At 42.3% G+C, this 22602-nt stretch overlaps 1 protein-coding gene across 1 annotated transcript in view; it reads right to left on the bottom strand.

Moving 5' to 3' along the window:
- Positions 1-22602, bottom strand: part of LOC140197807 (misshapen-like kinase 1) — a 352270-nt gene that overhangs the window by 150697 nt on the left and 178971 nt on the right. The window contains exons 4-6 of the mRNA XM_072258270.1: positions 8510-8635; positions 4532-4642; positions 1246-1336 (exon numbers count right to left, since the gene is read on the bottom strand). Coding sequence (XP_072114371.1) covers positions 1246-1336; positions 4532-4642; positions 8510-8635 — 328 coding nt within the window. The remainder of the gene's footprint in view (positions 1-1245; positions 1337-4531; positions 4643-8509; positions 8636-22602) is intronic.

Below are 22602 nucleotides of genomic sequence, written 5' to 3'. Positions count from 1 at the left end.
AAAAGACCAACACCCAGTGGGCAAGAGAAAGAGAAGAAAAAAAAACACAAATCATGTGAGCAATTGAAGCGATCAACAACATTCCAGACCAAATTGAGCCCTCAGATCCAAACCCGGGAATAAGTCCAGTTCATCATACTAGCAGGTATGGAGCACAGCAGCTGGGACAGTCTTCATAGCTTCAGTGACATGGTAAGAGGAGTGACCATCGCAGTGAACAAGCGAAATCGGCTCGTCTCGGATCTCGACATCCTCTCTTTTCTATCTATCTAGGCCGGCATTAAATTGACCAAACATCATACCTTGCATTGTACCCAGGAACCACTGCAGTGAAAGGCTCTGATGCCCTGAAGAAAGGAGTGAACATCGCGAAGGTGGCTTTTGCCTCAGATTTGGGCCGGTGTTTATATTATCTGAACAGCAGACAGTGCCTTGTACAAAGACCCAGCCACTACTGGCAGTGATAATTTAACAGAATTTACTTCAGAAAAGGTGCTTTTAGTGATGCTTTTAGTTGAACTTCTTGCTATTTGAACTACCAGTGAGTTGTTGTAAGCGTTTGGTAGCACCATCTTAACTGGAAGACCAGCACTTTAAACTTCAAAAGGAAGATTTACTTTTGGAGGAATGAGTACAACAAGGCAACATTCCCTAATTCTTGTAAAGACATTGCCCAGAAATTGGCAATGGCAAACTACTTCTGTAGAATAATTTTTCAAGAACAATCATGGTCATGGAAAGACCATGATTGTCCACGTCATAAGAACATGGCACATAATGAATGAACAAATCTTTGAGAGTGGTAGGGTGGAGATACATCTCTACCAAAGGAGGTATAAGGGACTTCTTCCCTCCGTTAACCTGCAGGTCACCCCAGGCAAGGTGTAGCACCTGCTTAGACCCCACTCCCCCCGCCCCCACCAACAATCAGGGTCACATGATGCCAGGCAGACAATAGCTGAAGAGCATCATCAATAGCTGGGGGTCACTCGTCTTGTAAATACACTACCCAGAAGACAATGGCAAACCACTTCTGCAGAAAAGTTTGCCAAGTCAATCATGGTCATGCATGAGACCATGATCGCCTACGTCATACAACGCAGCACATAATCAAGTTGATGATGAATCTTTGCAAACTTTATTTCTATTAACTGGCACGCACATCTGAAATATACCAGAAATTTGGCTCTGGTATAATTTCCCCCAAAAGGCCAAGCAAAAACAAAAAAAAAGACAGCATCTTACCGAGCTTTACTTCAGCATTTTCTGTCAGCAGCACATTTTGTCCTTTGATGTCTCTGTGGATAACTTTGTGTGCATGAAGATGAGTTAAGCCCTACAAGCACATCACAGAAACATCAGACACTGAATATAAACACAAAAATAAACTTGTAATTTTTAATACTTCTCATCCCATGAATTGGAAGGAGAAGTGTAAACATAACAGCACAAACTTAAAGGGAGGTTAGGAAGCTAGACCTGGGGGAAGGGAGCAAGATTCAGCTATTCTTTGGTGGTGGCAGAACTATTGAGACATCTTTTAAAAGAGAGGCCCATTAACAGAAGAAGCAAGGTAATAGGATAACATTTCCTCTCTTCACAGATGCTGCATGACTTGCTGAGTATTCTTCTGTATCACAGTATGTATTTTGATAGTGTCATAGAAAAGTATGGCAGAGAAACTTTGGCTCATCCAGTATATGCCAAACCATTTAAGCTGCCTACTGCTCCCGGAACGTAGCTCTCCATACCCTTATCATCTACGTACTAATGAAAACTTCTCTTAAACATCGAAATCAAGCTTGCACGTTGTTCCACACTCTCACTGCCCTCTGAGTGAAGAAGTTTCTCTTCAGGTTTCCCTTAAACTTTCACCCTTAACCCATGACCTCTGGTTGCAGTCCCACATAACCTCAGAGGAAAAGGCCTGCTTGTATTTACCCCATCTATACCTCTCACAATTCTGTGTACCTCTATAAAAATTCCTCTCAATTTTCTATGTTCCAAGAATTTTGTGCAAAGATAGCAAGTAAGTTCCGTTAAATGTTTTAAACACTGATTAGAGGTACACACACAAAATGCCGGAGGAATCTAGCAGGTCAGGCAGCATCAATGGAGGGGAATAAAAGTGTTACTTTGGATTTCTAGCATCTGCGGACTTTTTCGTGTTAACGATTATAGAGCTGTTGTATGGAGCAATGCAAAGCTGGAGAAACTCAGCAGCTCAGGCAATATCCAGAAAGGGAAACAGACGGTTGACATTCTGGATCGAGATCCTTCATTTGGAATGAAAGATAGAGGGGAGCTATCCAATAGAAAGAGTTGGTGGGAAGAGGTGAGGGCCAGAACTGGCTGGTGAGAGGTACAGTCAGGTGAAGGAGGCTGACAAATGGAAGCAAAGACCTGAATATGAAGGAATATGATAGGAGAGGAAGGTGGACATGGAATAGAGGGAGGTAGGAAGCTGGGGAGATGGGAAGAGCAGATGGGAGTACTGGGGGTAGGATAACCAGTGGGAGGTAGGAGTGGATGACGGCAGACGGATAGGTACAAGTTGGATCATTGAACTCAGAATTAGGTGCCACACCACAGAAAGGACATTAGGCTGAACAAAAAAAAGACTTACAACAACATTACCGGGGATCAGAGATTTGAGCTATATCTGGAGAGACAGTAAAGTAAGGTCGTTATTGAAGCAAAGGTAGTTGATGGTGGAGGCATGTTCAGGATTTAGGAAGGGTTCTGATAGAGCAGATAGGAAGAAATTGTTTCCTACAGGGAGGAGTAGTAAACAGAGAACATAGATTTAAGATAATAGGGGGAAAAGGCCAGGGAAGAGGGGAGGAATGTGCTGGAATGCAGTGCCCCTAAAGGGCATGAGAGTGATTTCAATAGTATCATTCCAAAAAGAACTGGAACTCTATGAAAAATTTCACTTTTTAAGAGATATGGGAGAAATAGCAGAGGATTAGGGACTAATTGGATAAATGCAGGGGGCATAACACTGGCACAATAGTTTCTTTTTTCTGTCTGCACGATTCACTGATAACTTCAGTGTGCTGTAAAATTCATTGCATTATGAACAATGCCCTTTTGGAATCTGTGTGCAAAATAACCAAAACTTGCAATATAAAGTGAAGATAAATTTCAGTGACAACGCCTGATCAGTCTGGTTCTTTATCTAGGGCTGGAACTCAGCAGACATTGTGAAAGACTGCCACAGTAGTTCAGGCAAATTTCTGCATTTTGGAACACAGTTACATGCACATTTGCTGACTTCTCAATTCCCTCATCTTTCTTAGATATTAAATAAAACCAGGGCTTTAAAACAAAAACAATTCACATTTCAATTGATATTGATAATAAACTGGAAAACAAGGCGATCATCTAAGATTCTTAGTGATGCATCAAAACCCTGAAATACTTCAGAAATCAATAGAAATCTGACACATAGCCAAAAGCATCAACTCCCACAGTACAGATATCAGGATCGTAGTGATCAGCTAGGAAATTCAACTGTTAAAATTTAGTTACATTGAAAATGAACTGGGTGGGATCATCTCTCTCTGTTGAATGTTATTTTCATTGACAGGGATCCTCCCTCTTACCTTATTTTCATTCCATTAGTGATGATTGGGAAGAAATTTACATCAATGTTACTTTAGTTGCATTGCAGGAGAAACAATGTCATCAAATTAAGAATTAGGAAAAAAATTTGATTTTACTTGTAATTTTGAAATTATTCTTAATAACCTCCAAATGAATGAATCAAGAGGTTTGAAATGTTCTGGCTCCATTTGGCTTAAGTACCAGTGTGACAGTCAGAAGCTATATTGGATTGGATGAGCTGATCAATGGTCATGGGCACACACAAACATTCAGCTCATATAATCATGCAGTACACTTCAAATTTAAAGTTAATTGGTAATACGTTGTTTTATTATTTATTTAGATACTGCACAGTTTCAGGCCCTTATGGCCCAACGAGCCTGCACTGTCCAAAAACACCCATGTCATCAATTAACCTACTAACTGGTCAATCTTTGGGATGCACAGGAAACTGGAGGACACAGGGAGAGAAGACCATGTCCTTACAGACAGTGATGGAATTGAACCTGGGCTGCTGACAACAGCATTACGCTAACTGCTATAACAGTTGCGTAGTGATTAGCACAAGGCCATACGGTACAGGCAGCCCAGTTCAATTTCCGCCAGGGAGTTTGCACATTCTCCCTGTGACCCACGTGGGTGCTCTAGTTTCCTCCCACAGTCCACAGATGTACCAGTTACAGGTTAATTGGTCATTGTGAATTGTCCTGTGATCACGCTAAGGTTAAATCGGTGTTGCTGGGCAGCGCTGCTTAAAGGGTCTATTCTGCGTTGCATTCCAATAAATAAAGATTTTTTATGTCCAATGCAAACTCTGCTTCTGCCCTTGCATTACTTTCTTAAATTTATTTTGTTTGAAGAGCAGATTCACTGCAAAGAACTTGGTTTAAAATAAAAAGGATTTAGAAAGTGATAAAACTACCCGCAGTATCTCTCGACAGATGTAAGCGATCCACTCTTCCTTCAAAGCATTTCCTTTTGTATTTTTGACCAGGTCTGTGACAGATCCAGCTCCACAGAATTCCATAACCAGCTAGGAAACAGATACAACAGTAATGTTAATAGATGCTCACCAAAACAAGAATTTAAAAGATAAAGAAGGTTCTGATGCTCAAAGCAACCAATGCCTCTGGACTTCCAAAGAGTCAATTGGCACCTCAGAGCAGCAAAAAGCAGCAACAATGCAGCTGAACATTAGGAAATGCTTTGTCACCACCTCCAAGAGGACCTCAACTTTGTTGTAGGGTTTGGAGGCCTGCGTACCTTAATGATCCAGAGAGCTATGTTGGCTGGAGTACGGGCATTATGATTTGGCTCTTGGTAGGGTCACCCATGCCAAACGGGGCAAAAGGTAGAGGTCAGACTACGAGTGGTCCACCAGTCCTCCAGGTTCTGGGGGGGGGGGGGGGGGTGATGTTGAGCTCAGGGTTAACAACCCTGACTGGTAAAACAGAATGGTTACAGAAACAACAATGAAGAATCCTTCTATATCTGAGTGTGACAGTATTCCTGAGTCTCCAGACCAAGAGTAGTAAAAACTGAGAGGAAGCTACTAACACAATGAAAGAAGCCCCGAACACCAGAGATGGAGAACCTTCATTGCTGCCCTAAGTGCCAGCAGTGTAACAGGCATGGATCTAGTAAGTCACCAGTGCTTAATCTTACTAATCTTACAGTTTCAAGGGTAAAATTTAATTTTGAGTAGTACTGAAAATTTATTGACTATACCTTCAAAGCAATCACTATAAATTAGACTGTAAGGATGCCAGAATACTTCACCCAGGAAATCGCAGACAGCTCCTATTGCACCTAACCAGGTTAAAGTACAATATTATGGACGCAGAACTGGCATGCCTGAAACAAGCCAAGTGACTTACTGTATGTCAAGTGTGAATAATTCATCCACGTCATGTCTCAACCTATTAATATATATTTTTTCCTACCATGGGTGTTTATCTTGTTGCCAAAATCAATGAGGACGAGAGTGGAAGGTGAGCAGTCCCTGTGTTTGACTGGTCTAACGCTCACTCGCTGCTGCCGGAAAAAGTTGCAGGAGTCTTTGGTTTTCTGTAATGTTTGATCGGTGTAGTTTGTGGACTGGATTCATTTTTAAAGGACTCTGCAGTTCATGTTAGATGTTTTCTGGTTACCCTTTTTTAAACATTTCTATTTTGCTCAATTTTGGTCGGGGTGGACTGGCTTTGCAGCCTGCAGTCAACGACTGACACAGCGCTAAATTGAACTGAACTGAACTGAATATTCCTCTGTGGATTGACATTTAAGATTCTATGTGTTATTCGCTCTTTTTTTTTACGCATTGGGTGTTTGATGTTTTCTTTGAATGGGTTCCATGGTGTTTGTTTTGTGGTTGTCTGCAGGAGGACAAATCTCAGGGTTGTATTCTATATACTTACTTTCATAATAAATGTACGTTGAATTTTTGAATGTATTCAGTCAATTGCCATGTGACAGAGTCAGACATCCTAATGACCGTTCAGAAAAAAAACTCAACTCAATACTGCAAACACCAGTGACCATTATATATGCCTCTTAAGCCATTTGATGACTCAAGTCTACCCTGCTATTTAATAAAATCACAACAGATTTTATAGCCAGCATATTCTCACTTTCCTATCTGACCCCAATAACTGATGATTTCCTTGTACACCAAGGATCTATCTCAGCCTAGACAGGGTAGAAAATTGCAAAGAGTCATAACCCTCTGAAAGGGAACTATCACTGCAGTTTAGTTTTATATCCATAAATAAGATTGCCTTTCTAAGTTTGAGTGTTGGGCAACATCTCAGAGGATCTACCCTGGATCCAACATATCAATGCAGCTACAAAGAAGGCACCACAGTGGCTATATTTCATGAGGAGTTTGAGGAGATTTGGTACGTCACTAAAGACTCAAGCGAAAATTTCCAAAGATGTACCATGGAGAGCATTCCAACTGGCTTCATCAAAGTCTAGTGGGGGGGGTGGGGGGAACGACACAGGATCAAAATAAGCTGTAGGGAGTTTTAAACTTAGTCAGTTCCATTATGTGCACTATCCTCCATAGTATCTAAGACATCTTCAGAGAGCAATGCCTCAAAAAGGCTTTGGAGATCATCAAGGATTTCCATCACCCAGGTCATGCCTTATTCTCATTGCTATTATGTACTGCATTGTACTGCTGGTAAAAAGATAAAAAATTTCATGACAAATGCCAGAGTTATTTAACCTGATTCTAATTCTGATATCTACAGCACCTGTATCCCAGGAATCAACCTAATGTCCCAACTCTGCATGGGCTCTGAAGTAAGATCACTTTCCCTAAACAAGGCCAAAATTGTACATTGTCCGAGGTGTTCTCACCCCTGCAAGGCTTCACAATTTTTGCATTTCATCCTCTTGCGATAAATGTCAACATGTCATTTGCCTTCCTAATGACTTACTGCATCTGCACCCTTGCAGGAGACTCAGATCTCTCACGACAACACAATACATTGTTGTCACACCACCTACTTTTGTATTCTTCCTACCTTACAATCGCCACACTGTACTCCATCTGCCATTGCAACACATGCAAAATTGACACCCTTATGTGAAAGGACAATCATGAAGCTGTAATATACGAGACATTATGCAAACACTTTACACTGTATCTTGGGCACTCAGGTATTACTATCATCATTATGTGCCATGTCCTATGACATGGGCACACAGGTATTATCATCATTTTGTGCCATGTTGTATGACGTGGGCAACCATGGTCTTCCATCTGTCTTTCTCTTCTTATTCTTTTCTCTATCCATGACCATGATTGTACTTGGCAAATTCTTCTACAGAAGTGCTTTGGCACTGCCTTCTTCTGGGCAGTGTCTTTGCAAGATGGGTGACCCCAGCCATTTATCTAGACTCTTCAGAATTTATCTGCCTGGTGTCAGTGGTTGCATGGCTTCATGTGACCCTGTTCCAGGTTGGGGGGGGGGGTGCTAAGCAGGTGCTACATCTTGCCCAAGGGTGCCCTACAGGCTAGCAGAGGGAAGACAATCCTTACACCTCCTTTGGTAGAGATATATCTCCAACCCGCCACCCACATGGGTATTATACACTCTGGATAGAACGCACTTAGTTTCACCATCATTAATTTAAAGTGTAGAGACTCCGGCACCCATGATGGCCTCCAAGAGTCATATGAAATTGATCCATTTATCCTTAATTGTTTTCAGTTGTGAAAGTATCTTCCCTGCTTGCAATCAAAATTTCCAAAGCTTCTATTTAATGAATGAGAGGGAGAGGGAGAGGGAGAGGGAGAGGGAGAGGGAGAGGGAGAGGGAGAGGGAGAGGGAGAGGGAGAGGGAGAGGGAGAGGGAGAGGGAGAGGGAGAGGGAGAGGGAGAGGGAGAGGGAGAGGGAGAGGGAGAGGGAGAGGGAGAGGGAGAGGGAGAGGGAGAGGGAGAATCTGCCTTAACCTGATTGTTACAAACTGATTTCTTTAAAACTACATATGCATACCGATTCTAGGGATTTAAAAGAAATGAAAGTCTGAAACAAAGAGCAAACCTGCCAGAAATACACACCAGATCTAAATGTGGAAGGACTGATTCCCATCGCAGGGAGCACGCTTTCTGTGTCAGTATAATGAGAGCCTATTGATCATCCTTACACCCTGTCAGTGAAATGGAAGGAATGCATATTACCTGGGAGCTAATTTTGCATGAACTGTACCAGCAGTTAAGATGACTATTTTGATGAGCTGAGAAGCAAGCACTTGCAGAATCATGCCACAGATTATTACTTAGCTATGAACTAGGTAGCTATGAACTGAGTTAATAAAGCGATCAAGAATTAATGGCTCTAATCACCAAGAATTACGATTAACAATTCCAGTAATGGCAAATAGCAGTTCTCACCCAGAGCTGGTCATCATGGCCTGGAGGGCTCTTCTTGATGAAAGCGCCATAATACGTTGCGATGTTTCTATGGTGAGAGTACTTCTTCAGCATGTTAATTTCCTGTTTAATCTCCTCTTCTTCATCCTAGATTTGAACGGAATTCAAAACTTAACATAATGATATTGAAAATACCCCAAAGGTCTTCATATGCTCTGTGATCTGAGAGACAATTCACTTTACCAGAGTTTAGAAGTTATCTGTGAAGCATTACTCATTAACCAGTTTCAGAAAGTAATTTCCCCTGCCACCAGATTCTACCTTGCAGCACTAAATCTATAGACCAGGTGTCAACTCTTCAAGGACAATGCAATACTTTAAAAAAAATGGGATGTATTTTTACCTTTATCATTCCTTTAGACAGCTACCTGGTTGAAAACCCTTTGAATCCTCAACTTGTTTTCAATACATGTTCCCTGCCTTTTGATGTCTTCGTAAGTACATTTGTGAAGAAAGCACGGCAGCACTTCTACTTCCTCAGGAGTCTGCAGAGATTCGGCATGACATCTACAACTTCGACAAACTTCTATAAATGTGTACTGGAGAGTGTATTGATTGGCCGCACCACAGCCTGGTATGGAAACACCAAATGACTTTGAATGGAAAATCCTACAAAAGGCAGTGGATTTGGCCCAGTACAACACTGGAAAAGCCTTCCCCACCATAAACCATACCTACATGAAACAAAGTCACAGGAAAGCAACATCCAGTGATCCCCACCACTCAGGCCATGCCCTTTTCTCATTGCTGCCATCAGATAGAAGGTACAAGGCCCTCAGAACTTGCACCACCATGTTCAGGTTCAGGAACAGTTACTACCTCTCAACCATCAGGTTCTTGAACAAAAGGGGATAACTACACTCACTTGCCCATCCATTGAGATGTTTCCACAAATGGTGATCTCACTTTAAGGACCCTTTATCTCATTTTCTCATGTTCTCATTATTTATTGCTATTTATTTATATTTGCATTTGCACAGTTTGTTGTCTTCTGCACTCTGGTTGATCTTTCATTGATCCTGTTACAGTAACTATTCTATAGATAACCTGAGTATACCCGCAAGAAAATGAATCTCAGGGTTGTATATGGTGACATAAATGTACTTCGACAATAAAATTTGCATAGAACTTCTGCACTTTGAACTTATTCTCACAGGAAAATTTGGAAATACTCAGCAAGCCAGACTCTATCTGTGAGAAGAGAAACATCTCAATGCCTTCACATTGAAACCAACTTTCTCTCTTCCCACAGAACAGTCTCCCCTGCTGAGCGTTTCCAGTATTGCCTAGTTTTATTCTAGATTTCCAACATTTGCAAAACTTTTGCTTTTCTTATTGAATGTACTTCAGTTTTATGCATCAAGTCTCTTCATATCCTCTATTCCCAAGAAAACACATCCAGCTTCTCCAATGTTTTATTGTGAGGATACTTGACTCTAGATGTCAATCTCTCAATCTCTACAACCTCACCAGTACAAGTTTCTTTTCTTGGATGAGTGCAGTACCAAAGTTGTAGCTACCTAGTGTTAACAGATCCTCCAAGGAAACCATAACCTTGTCATAGGGTTTTGAGGCTTGCGTGCTTCAATGAGCTGGAGAGCTATACGGGCTGGAGTCAGAGCTTTATAATGCTTTGGATCTTGGTAGAGTCGCTCATGCCAAACAGGAACTAAGAGTGGTCCACCAGTTCTCCAGGTTCCGGGGTTCAACTCAGGGCTACTGACCCTGACAGATCAAAAAAAAAAATTGTTACAGAAACAGCAATGAAGAATCCTATAACTGTGTGCGACAGAGATGGAGGTACTTAATTTATGCCCTAAAACCCAGCAGCGAAACTGGCAAAATAATTTGTGTTAACAGTTGTTATACAGGTTTCCCCCACCATCCGAAGGTAGAGCGTTCCTATGAAACGGTTCGTAAGCCGAAATGTTGTAAAGCAAAGAAGCAATTACCATTTATTTATATGGGAAAATTTTGTGAGTGTTCACAGACCCAAAAATAACCTACCAAATCATGCCAAGTAACACATAAAACCTAAAATAACAATAACATATAGTAAAAGCAGGAATAATATGATAAATAAACAGCTTATATAAAGTAGAAATATTTTTCCACAATCATTGCCGGCACTGTTCGCCAAAGTGAAAATCTCACGCAAGCGCCGTTGGCAGAAAATCTCATGCAAGCACTGTTGGCAAAAACACGCTCTCCAGTAACCTTTAAGCTATGAAGCTGCCAAATCATATCAAATAAAACATAAAAATACACAGCCTATATAAAGTAGAAATAATGTATGTACAGTGTAGTATCACTCACTGGCATTGGGAAGACAGCGCAGAGCACACTGATGATGGTGTGTTAGACTTGTCGGAGTTTGTGTGGTGCCGTGGCCCCCAACCTCCAAGCCGCCGAGTGATACATTGCCCCGAAGCATGCAGAGGTACAGCGGTAGCCGGAAGGCACACAGCACATCTTTAAGAAAACAGCCAAAATAAACATGCTAATTAATTAGGTGCCGCCTGTCACGTAATTGTCGGCCCAGATCAGTGCTGATTGCATCGCCTCTGATCTGGGCCAACATTTACGTGTGGGGCGGCACCTAATTAATTAGCATGTTTATATTGGCTTTTTTCTTAAAGATGTGCTCTGTCTCCCGGCTACCGCTGCATTCTCCGCGAATCAGTATCTGTCCGTGAACGGGGGGTTGAGGTGGTGGGACACTGGGATGTCATCTCGCCGTCTGTTTCCATTAGAGCAGGCGGCTCATCTTCTCCTATGACTGCCTGCCTCAATGTCGAAGGTCGAGGTCCATCGTCTGCTGCGGCTGATGTGGAAGGCTTGCTTGACTGCTGAGCCTTGCGCATTTTTCTATCATACAATTCTTTGTAAGGACTCAAACCATCTTGCAAATATCCCCTAAACCTACGTACCCTTTCAAAATTAAAGTCGTACTTTATCATTGCAGTGAAAATCTCACGCAGTTGCTTCACGTTCATTTCGCTACTGCATTCAGTTTCGATTGTTATCCTTTCCTCTTCCAATTGCATCAGCTCTTCATCAGTTCTTGGTCATGGGATGCCAAAGCCTCTTCAACATCATCTTCGTCAGCTTCCACAAGCCAAACTTACGTTGTCCTTACTTCGTTCACCATGATCAAAACGCTTAATTATGTCTAGTTTTACGCTAAGTGTAACACCCTTACGAGCTCTTTCAGGCTTTTCCAACACCTCAGAACTCATCTTGCAAACAGCTGCTCACAGGCATGTGTTAAAGCAATGCCGTTCCGAATCTGGGGGAGAGTGGCTGCTCAGGGCGCACGCTGCCTTTTATCGCGCAATGATTTTTTCGCGCGCTGATTTTTTTCGTAACAGTGAAAATACCTTCTGTTAGCAAAAACAGGGTGCTAATATAGGTCTTTCATAACAGTGAGGTTTCGTAAAGCGAATGTTCGAAAAGCAGGGGACACCTGTATAATCTCTTAGCTCCTCTATTCTCTGTTTTGGCTAATAAAGGGAAATCTCAGATTTTCTTATCCACCATACTGACCTGCCACACTACCTCTAAGAATTGGTGCATACGATCCAAGACCACTCTGTTGCTTCATGTTATTCAATATCCTTCCTTTTATCCAGGTGACTTGGCCTGGGTGGTTTTAAAATCTTAGAGGCCGGTCCAGAGGGCAAGCGAGTGTTCAGAATTGTCTACCAGCCTCTTGTTCACTGCTCCTGAGGGAAAGTCCTTGTGATCAAATGATCTTGCTTCCTCCCTCAATGCTGCTGGAGGATGGCGCCAGAGCAAATTTAATTGATGTAGTTCGTGGATTGGACTTTGTATCGCACATTGTGTTCTATTTCTGGTCACTCTTTTTTGAGCGAATTTTGAACCAGGGTGCCCTGCAGATAATGAACACTGAGCCAAACTAAAATAAGGCTTTTGATTTGTGTTTTTATAATCTGTGTTTCCCTCTGTTTTTTGGTTCCCACTTGTGCGTTTTGTTTTTTTTTGTATGGGAGGATGGGGGTGGATTTTCTTTGAAAGGGTTCCATGGAGTTTGTTTTGTGGCTGTGGGAAGATGAATCTCAGGGTTGTATACTGAAAACATACTTCGATAATAAATGTCACTTGAATCCTTTATTGCATTCACCTTTACTGTGATAAATTTCCATTTGCTCTTTATTTGTCCAACTCACCACTTCATTCATAGCTTCTTTTAATCTCCAGTTTTCCACCTCTGTCTATCATGCAGCCAACAGAATAGAATCAAACTTTATTGTCATTGCTCAAAACAATGAGATTATGGTGCTACTTCAGTCCGTGCAAAACAGATATTTACAATGCATGTGGCACTGCTTTAAAAATTGCTTTTAGCATGTTTCTTTGTATCTAGGCTTAAGTTAATACAAAATGAAAGACACAGAGGACTTGGGAACCATTGTTGTTTAGTCATTAAAAGAAATTAAATATTGTCTTTGCTTCCTGCCACAAAGCCAGTTTGTGGATCCAATGTACCACTCCACTTCATTAAAAGTACACAGTGGCCAAAGGAAAATCAAATCAGCGTTTTTCATTTGCACTCACGTGCATAAGATTTTAAAACAACCCAGGACAAGTCAGCTGGTTATACAAGATTTCACAGCCAACTTTAGAAAGGTACATTTCATTCAATATATTTGTTCCCTGGTCACCCTTTACCATCAATACCCAGGTCAATCATCCACCCAGGATCCTGCTATGTGCAAATCAGTTAACATGAAACAGTTCATCACAGGAACAAGGCCTTACCCCCATTATGTCTGCACCAACCAACACACCAAACAATCTACTGCCAGCCTGTTAAAGTGCCTATTTAAATACCTCTTAAAAGTAGCTATCTTTCTGCTTCCACCATCTTCCCTGGCAATGCAATCCGGGCATCTAACACTGGATATATAAAAAATGTCTTTAAATTTTCCCCCTCTCTCTAAACCTACAAACCTACATCCTCTAATATTTGACATTTATTTATTCATTGAGAAACAGCATGGAATAGGCTGTTTTGGCCCTTCGAGCCATGTCGTCCAACAATCTCCCAATTTAATTGACTGGAACTCCTGTTGGTGAAGTGTTGTCCCTACTATCTGCCACGGGAATTCACCTCGGTCATACTGACAGCGGTCTATAATCCCCCCCCAGGCGGACGTGGAGTGTGCTCTGAACATACTGTATGCCAACAGCAGTGAACTTGAGACCAGGTATCCAGAGGCTTTGCTCATTACAGCTGGGGACTTTAACCAGGCCAACCTCAGAAAGGCGCTGCCGAAGTTATACCAACATGTCTCCTGCCCCACTAGAGGCCCGAATATACTTGATCACTGCTACACAGCAGTCAAGGATGCCTACCGTTCCATCCCATGACCTCACTTCGGAAAATCAGACCATCAGGCTGCACTCCTCCTCCTGGCTTACAAACAGAAACTGAAGCGGGAGGTCACGGTGTCAAAAGTAGTGTCGCGTTGGACGGAGGAAACGGATGAGGTCCTCCGTAAGCATCGAATCCGTGGACAGGTTAGTCTTCAAGGATTCGGCAGCTAACCTCGATAAGTATGCCTCAGCTGTCACGGACTTTATTTGGAAATGCACGGAGGACTGTGTGTCTCGCAAGACGATCCAGGTATTCCCCAACTGGAAACCTTGGATGAATTATGAGGTCAAGTCCCTTTTGAAGGCCAGAGCTGCGGCTTTTAGGTCCTGGGATACCAGTTGCTACACGGAATCCAGGCGTGAACTAGGGAAAGCCGTTAAGGGTGCCAAGAGGCAATATTGAGACAAGTTGGAAGCCCAGGCTAACCAGAGGGATGCCGGTAGACTGTGGCAGGGTCTAAATGAGATCATTGGGCGCAAAGAAAAGGCTGGGAATATCAATAACTGTGGCGCTTCTCTTCCTGACTAACTTAACGTATTCTACGCAAGATTCAAACAGGAGAAGAGCGTCCCGCTCCCTCCAGATGAACTGGACCTGGTGGCATTGAGATTCATCGTCACCGAGGAGGACGTTAGAAGGGCCTTCCTGAAGATAAATCCAAGGAAAGCGGCGGGCCCAGATGGCGTCCCGGGGTGGGTTCTCCAGGCCTGTGCAAAGCAGGCTAGCTGGAGTGTTTGCTGACATCTTCAACTGCTCCTTGCTTCAGTCTAAGATCCCCTCGTGTTTTAAGAAGGCAACGATAATCCCAGTGCCGAAGAAGAGCAAGGTGGCATGCCTGAATGACTATCCACCTGTGGCTCTGACATCAGTTGCTATGAAGTGCTTCGAGCGATTGGTTATGGCACACATCAACCACAGCCTACCGGTCAACCTCGACGCTTTGCAATTCGCCTACCGGAGCAACAGGTCAACGGCAGATGCCATCTCTCTGGCCCTACATTCCTCCTTAGAACGCCTGGAGAATAAAGACGCATACGTAAGGCTCCTATTCATTGACTACAGCTCTGCCTTTAATACCATCACTCCAAATAAACTGGTTTCTAAGCTCCGGAACCTGGGCCTTAGCACTCAGATCTGCAGCTGGATCTTCAACTTCCTCACAGACAGGACCCAGGCTGTAAAAATAGGGGACAAGCTCTCCTCTACAATCACTCTGAGCACCGGTGCCCCACAAGGCTGTGTACTCAGCCCCCTGCTGTACTCACTGTACACCCATGATTGTGTAGCCAAGTTTCCATCAAACCCAATATATAAGTTTGCTGATGACACAACAATTGTAGGCCGTATCTCGGGTAATGATGAGTTTGAGTACAGAGAGGAAATTAAGAAGCTGGTGGCATGCTACAAAGACAATAACCTATCCCTCAACATCAGCAAGATGAAGGAATTGGTTGTTGACTTCAGAAGGAGTAGCGGACCACACGACCCACTTACATCGGTGGTGCACAAGTGGAACAGGTCAAAAGCTTTAAGTTCCTCGGGGTCAATATCACAAATGACCTGACTTGGTCCAACCAAGCAGAGTTCACTGCCAAGAAGGCCCTCCAGAGCCTTTTCTTTGTGAGAAAACTAAAGAAATTTGGGCTGTCCCCGAAAACCCTCACTAATTTGTATGGCTGCACCGTAGAAAGCATTCTTCTAGGGTGCATCACAACCTGGTATGGAAGTTGTCCTGTCCAAGACCGAAAGCAGCTGCAGAAGATCGTGAACATGGCACAGCACATCACACAAACCAATCTTCCGTCCTTGGGCTCACTTTATACCACACGCTGTCAGAGCAGTGCTGCCAGGATAATCAAGGACACGACCCACCCAGCCAACACACTTTTCGTCCCTCCTCCCTCCGGGAGAAGGCTCAGGAGCTTGAAGACTCGTACGGCCAGATTTGGGAACAGCTTCTTTCCAACTGTGATAAGACTGCTGAATGGATCCTGTCCCGGATCTGGGCCGTACCCTCCAAATATCCAGACCTGCCTCTTGTTTTTTTTGCACTACCTTACTTTCTATTTTTCTATTTATGATTTATAATTTAAATTTTTAATATTTACTATTGATTTGTAATCCAGGGAGCGGGAAGCGCAGAATCAAATATCGCTGTAATGATTGTACATTCTAGTATCAATTGTTTGGCGACAATAAAGTATGAAGTATAATGCTAGCCTAATCACGGAACTATTTACAATGACCGACTAACCTACCGCCTGGTACATAATGGGCTGTAGGAGGGAACCAGAGCACCTGGAAGAAAGTCAAGTTGTAACAGGGAGAACGTACAAACTTCTTCCAGACAGTGGCGGGAAATAAACCGGTTGCAGGTACTGTAAGCGCTACCACACAGGAAAAAGACTGTCCACAGTGGCATGCAAAAGTTTGGGCACCCCAGTCAAAATTTCTGTTACTGTGAATAGCTAAGCTAGTAAAAGGTGACCTGATTTCCAAAAGGCATAAAGTTAAAGATGACACAATTCTTTAATATTTTAAGCAAGATTACTTTTTTATTTCCATCTTTTACAGTTTCAAAATAACAAAAAACAAAAAGGGCCCAAAACAAAAGTTTGGGTACCCTGCATGGTCAGTACTTAGTAACACCCCCTTTGGCAAGTATCACAGCTTGTAAACGCTTTTTGTAGCCAGCTAAGTTTCTCAATTTTTGTTTGGGGGATTTGCACCCATTCTTCCTTGCAAAAGGCTTCTAGTTCTGTGAGATTCTTGGGCTGTCTTGCATACAGTGCTCTTTTGAGGTCAATCCACAGATTTTCAATGATGTTTAGGTCAGGCGATTGTGTGCGCCTCTTGAGGTAGTCCATTGTGGATTCTGAGGTGTGTTTAGGATCATTATCCTGTTGTAGAAGACATCCTCTTTTCATCTTCAGCTTTTTTTTTTCCCACAAACGGTGTGATGTTTGCTTCCAGAATTTGCTGGTATTTAATTGAATTCATTCTTCCCTCTACCAGTGAAATGTTCCCCGTGCCACTGGCTGCAACACAAGCCCAAAGCATGATCAATCCACCACAGTGCTTAACAGTTTGGTGTTCTTTTCATGAAATTCTGCACTTTTTTTTCTCCAAACATACCTTTGCTCATTGCGGCCAAAAAGTTCTATTATAACTTCATCAGTCCACAGGTCTTGTTTCCAAGATGCATCAGGCTTGCTTAGATGTTCCTTTGCAAACTTCTGACGCTGAATTTTGTGGTGAGGATGCAGGAAAGGTTTTCTTCTGATGCCTCTTCCATGAAGGTCATATTTGTGTTGGTGTTGGTGTCACTGCACAGTAGAACAGTGCACCACCACTCCAGAGTCTGCTAAATCTTCCTAAGGGTCTTTTGCAGTCAAACAGGGGTTTTGATTTGCCTCTCTAGCAATCCAATGAGCAGTTCTCTCGGAAGTTTTCTTGGTCTTCCAGACCTCAACTTGACCTCCAGCGTTCCTGTTAACTGCCATTTCTTAATTACATTACGAACTGAGGAAACGGCTACCTGAAAACGCTTTGCTGTCTTCTTATAGCCTTCTCCTGCTTTGTGGGCATCATTTATTTTAATTTTCAGAGTGCTAGGCAGCTGCTTAGAGGAGCCCATGGCTGCTGATTGTTGAGACCAGGTTTGAGGAGTCAGGGTATTTATAAAGCTTTGAAATTTGCATCACCTGGCCTTTCCTAACGATGACTGTGAACAAGCCATAGCCCTAACAAGCTAATTAAGGTCTAAGAGCTTCGTAAAAGTTATCTGAGAGCTCAAATCTCTTGGGGTGCCCAAACTTTTGCATGGTGTTCCTTTCCTATTTTCACTCGAAAATTGTACAAAACACAAATAATACACTAATCTTGCTTAAAATGTTGAAAAGAATGCTTCATCTTTAACTTTATGACTTTTGGAGATTAGTTCATCTTCTACTCACTTAACTATTCACAGTAACAGAAATTTTGACCGGGGTGCCCAAACTTTTGCATGCCACTGTATACCTCTCAATTTTATATACCTCTATCAGGTCATCCCACAGTCTCCAGTGCCCTGCAGAATATAATCTAAGTTTGTCCACCTACTTATAGCTCATACACCCAAATCCTGAGAACATCTTGATGAGCCTCTGCATGTTTTCCAAGACCTTCACATCCTTTCTATATGGTGCCAACCAGTAATGCGCACAATACTTGAAACATGGCCTAAGTAATATGTTACGCAACTGCATCACAAATTCTCGACTTTGTTACTCAATGATCCGATCAATGAAGCCATGTATAAAGTGGACTTCTCTATCACCCAGGCTGCGAGAATGTATACCTTGTGACCACTATGGTCTCGTCACTAGGACAGTGGGCTGCTTACTGTTTACCTGTGCTACACATGACATGCATTTTGAATTGTATTTTATTGATTAAAATACTAATAAAATACATCACAATGGAGGGGTGGCACCTTGTATTCCGTCTAGCTACCCTCAAGCCTGATAGCAGGAAAATCGATTTCTTCTTCCAGTGAACAAATTCTGCCCCCACCTTCCTCTGTTCCCCACTCTGACCTTTCACTTCTCTTCTATCACTTCCCGTAGGTCCCCTCTTTCCCTTTCTCCTATGGTCCACCTTCTTCTCCTATCAGGTTCTTTCTTTTCCAGCCCTTGATCTTTCCCACCCACCTACCCGGCTTCACCTATCACCTTGCAGCTAGCCTCTTCCCCCACCCCCCAGTGTTTTTATTCTGGCATCTTCCCCCTTCTTTAGCAGACCTGAAGAAGGGTCTCAGCCTGAAACATTGACTGTTTACTCTTTTCTATAGATGCTGCTTGATCAGCTGAGACCCTTCAGCATTTTGTGTGTATTGCTTTAGATTTCCAGCACCTGCAGAATTTCTCATGTTTGTATTTCATTAACTTATTTATGAAAATATTTTGTTAACGTGCTGTGTGATGTACTTCGTGGGTACACAGTGATCTGGAGGAACACTGTTTTGTTTGGTTGACAATAAACTTAACCCTGTGTTGCCTTTTTCAGGAAGGTATGGATTTGCATCTCAAGAAACTTCTGTATATCAATGCCCCTAGAAGGTCCTACAATTTACTGCACTTTCCTCCCTTGCACTTGACCTCCCAAAATGTTTCTTTGCCCAAATTTCCAACTGATCTACATGCTTTGACAATCTTCCAAAGCAATGGTGACAGCTCTTATCAAAAGGGATCGACAGACTCAGATGCCCACAGTAATGAGATACAGCAGATGCATCCCCAACCTTGCGTATGCTCCAAATTTGTTAAATCTCTTAAAATCATCTTGAATTAATTTGTCAGGATTTTGTTTAATTAAAATCTCAGATATTTCAACTCACTACTTATAAGAGTCTGCAAACAGTTTACAGGAGTTCCAACCTTTTTTAATGCCACAGACACTCTGCCATTAACCGAGGGGTCTGTGGTCCTGGGGGTGGGAACCCTGGTTTAAGATCTATTTCTGCAATGATTATATATTAATAATTTTTACACTATAATAAAGCATTCATTTGCTATCAAGGCAGCAGAACACAGTTGTTTACAAGTCAAAATTCAAAATGGTAACAAGCACTTTAAAAATATGTACGAATATTATGTACATTCTGAAAGCTGAGATGCACCTGTGCCATGGAGAGAATATCAAAAGCTCTCAGAACATGACAGAGTTGACCAAACAAGCTATCGCCAACAGGGTATATGTCCCATTGGGGATTAAAAGCAAGACAACGTGCACATTGGGGTGAGGCAGTAACAGGCAGTCATAATACCCAAGTTCACAGAAGGATGACAGGACACAGGGATAACAATGAGGTCCACCAGAACAAATAAAAATTATGCCTCAGACTATATTCCACCTGTGTGTCGGGAAAGAAAGGTAGAACGGATAAATTTGGAAATTGTGGGCTTTACCCCCCCCCTTCTCCCATCAGGCAGAAGGTGCAAATGCTTGTAAGCATACTCCACCAAACTCAAGGTCAGCTTCTGTCCTGCTCTAATCAGACAATTGAACAAACCTGTTACACGCTAGAGACGAACTCTTGATCGTGCAGTCTCCCTCACTGTAGCCCTTGTACTTTATCTACCTGCACTTTCTCTGCAACTGCACTACGTTGATGTAGTGTACAGATTGATCTGCCTGGATGGTAAGCTTATCAGGGTGGCTTGGTACATGTGATAATAATAAAGCTATACCAAATCACTGTTGTTGAAAATCCTTCAGAATCAGATTAAAAGACAGTGACCAAATGGGTAAAACCACCAAAAACTCACAACAATTTGTGAAACAAACATTGAACAGACTATATGTTGATTTATCTGGAGAAACCGGTATTCCCGCATGGTCAGCTGTATGCGGCTTTAAGCCGGGGAAAAAGACATGAAAATGTTGGAGTATTCCTGAAGGGTGGCAGATCAACCAGAAATGGGGTCATAAAAAGTGTCCTTCGTTAAACGAGGAGGAGCAATATTTGTCTTGCTACGCATCTTTCTTCTTTAATACACCGAGTTCTTCTTCTTTAATTTCCAAAGCACATCACATCACGCTACACTACCTTTCTCTCAAAAGGTGCCCCAACGGGTCACCCGGTTGTCTAGTCTCCCTTTAAAAATGTTAAGTAACACTTTTAGAGACAGAATTCTGATATGTTTCCAGAAAACATCTGAAAAGGTTCCATGCCAGAAATTTACAAGGGACAACACAAGCTTGGTGATATACTGATTTGGCAGAGAATTTTTTAGGAAGCAATAAATAAGGATCTTTATTGAGGCTTCAGCTTTTTACTGCATTTCCAGTGAAGCATCTTGTTTTGGCAATAACACCAAGTTAAGCAACGTAGGCTAGGAGGTGAAAATTGCTATTTGACACCAAGAAAGTGAGAAAGCAAAACTGTCACAGATGGGAATCCAATGTGGGACAATGAAAGTCATACAGTTTGGACACATTAAAAAAGGATCAGAGTACTAGCTCACAAAATGCTGGAGGAACTCAACAGGTCAGGCAAGCATAAACGGAGAAGTGAAAACGGTCGACATTTCTGGCCAAGACCCTTCTTCAGGATTGTCTGACCTGCCGAGTTGCTCCAGAATTTTGTGTGTGTTGCTTTGGATTTCCAGCATCTGCGGATTTTCTCGTGTTTAAAGTATTATTTGAAGTGGGGAGCCTAGAGACTGCAGTAAAGCAAAGATCCATGCACAGAAATCACTAAGGTGTCCATCAGACTCCAGCCATTAGAAACAGAAAGAAGTTATGCTAGTTATATAAAACTCTTGTTAGAATTATTTGAAACTTGTGTACAATTTTGGGCATGAGCCACAAGAAGGGTTAACAGGGCTTGTGCATTATCTCTGATCTATAATTTAATGTTTACAGGTCATTCTACTTCATCTCTGCTCAACAAAATGGAATATTGCGCCCAGCTCTGGTCACTATTAGGGCATATTCTGGAGTTATGGTACATAGCAAATACAAATTTCAACAGCAGCCTATGACTGTTTTACCCTGGAGCTGAGAAGTGACCTTAAAGTTTTATATATCATAAAATTGGTGAATGGTCAGTCATTTATCCCACACTAGGGAATTGTAAAACTGAAGGAGACAGATGAATGATCAGGTTAGCTTTACTTACTGAGGGAAAACTGCAAATGTCGCCTTGATTTTGGCACCAATGTAGCATGCCCAAACTTTCTAAACTGTATGTCTTTGGGATGTGGGAGGAAACTGAAGCCCTGGAGGAAAACCACGCACACAGAGAATGTACAAACTCCATACAGTTAGCAGCAGGAAATGAACCCCATTCACTGGCTCTGAAGAGCGTTATGCTGAAACTACATTGGTTTAAGATGAAGAGAAAGATTTAAAGAGAATCCGAGGGGCAAGCTTTCCACGCATTTGTGGCCAATATGTTGAATAAGAGTCAGAGAAAGTGGAAAAGGCAGCTACAAATGCAATGTTTAATAACACTTGGCCAAGAACAGGACTGTGCAAAAGTTTTAGGCACAAATAAATAGATAGGGTGCCTAAGATTTTTGCACAAAACTGTAGTAATTTTATGTACGACACTGTACTGCTGCCGCAAAAATAAATATAAATTTCATGACGTGAGTGATGATAAATCTGATTCTGACATGGGTCTCTATTGTGGAGTGAGAGTGGGAAGGGGGCAGAGAGAGGGGAGGGAAAAGGAAGTACAGGAGAAGCATTCTGTAATGTTCAATAACCAATTGTTTGGAATCAAATGATCTTGCTTGGTGTCTTTAATCTGTTTCATGGAGTTATACAGCATGGAAACAGCTCTTCTGCCCAGCCCATCCTCAGCGTGTTCCGTTTTGGTCACCTACCTTCTGGGAAGTTGTAAACAAGGTTGAAAAAGTACAGAGAAAATTTACCAGGATGTTTCTGGGTCATGAGCATCTGAGTTTTAAAGAAAGATTGAATAGATTAGGTCTTTATTCCTTGGAACATAGAATATTGCAAGGAGAATTGGAAACACCCATGCCATCCCCCACCGCTACATGTTCCACACCCATCCCACAGCATTCCACTCTCATCATTCCCAACGTCCTTTGCCCCCAGATTTTCAAACTCACTCTCTGCTCCATGTTGACAAATATAGTAC

Source organism: Mobula birostris, chromosome 5, assembly GCF_030028105.1.
Source record: "Mobula birostris isolate sMobBir1 chromosome 5, sMobBir1.hap1, whole genome shotgun sequence".
NCBI classification, from domain to species: domain Eukaryota; kingdom Metazoa; phylum Chordata; class Chondrichthyes; order Myliobatiformes; family Myliobatidae; genus Mobula; species Mobula birostris.
This window is presented reverse-complemented; position numbering and strand designations above follow the sequence as displayed.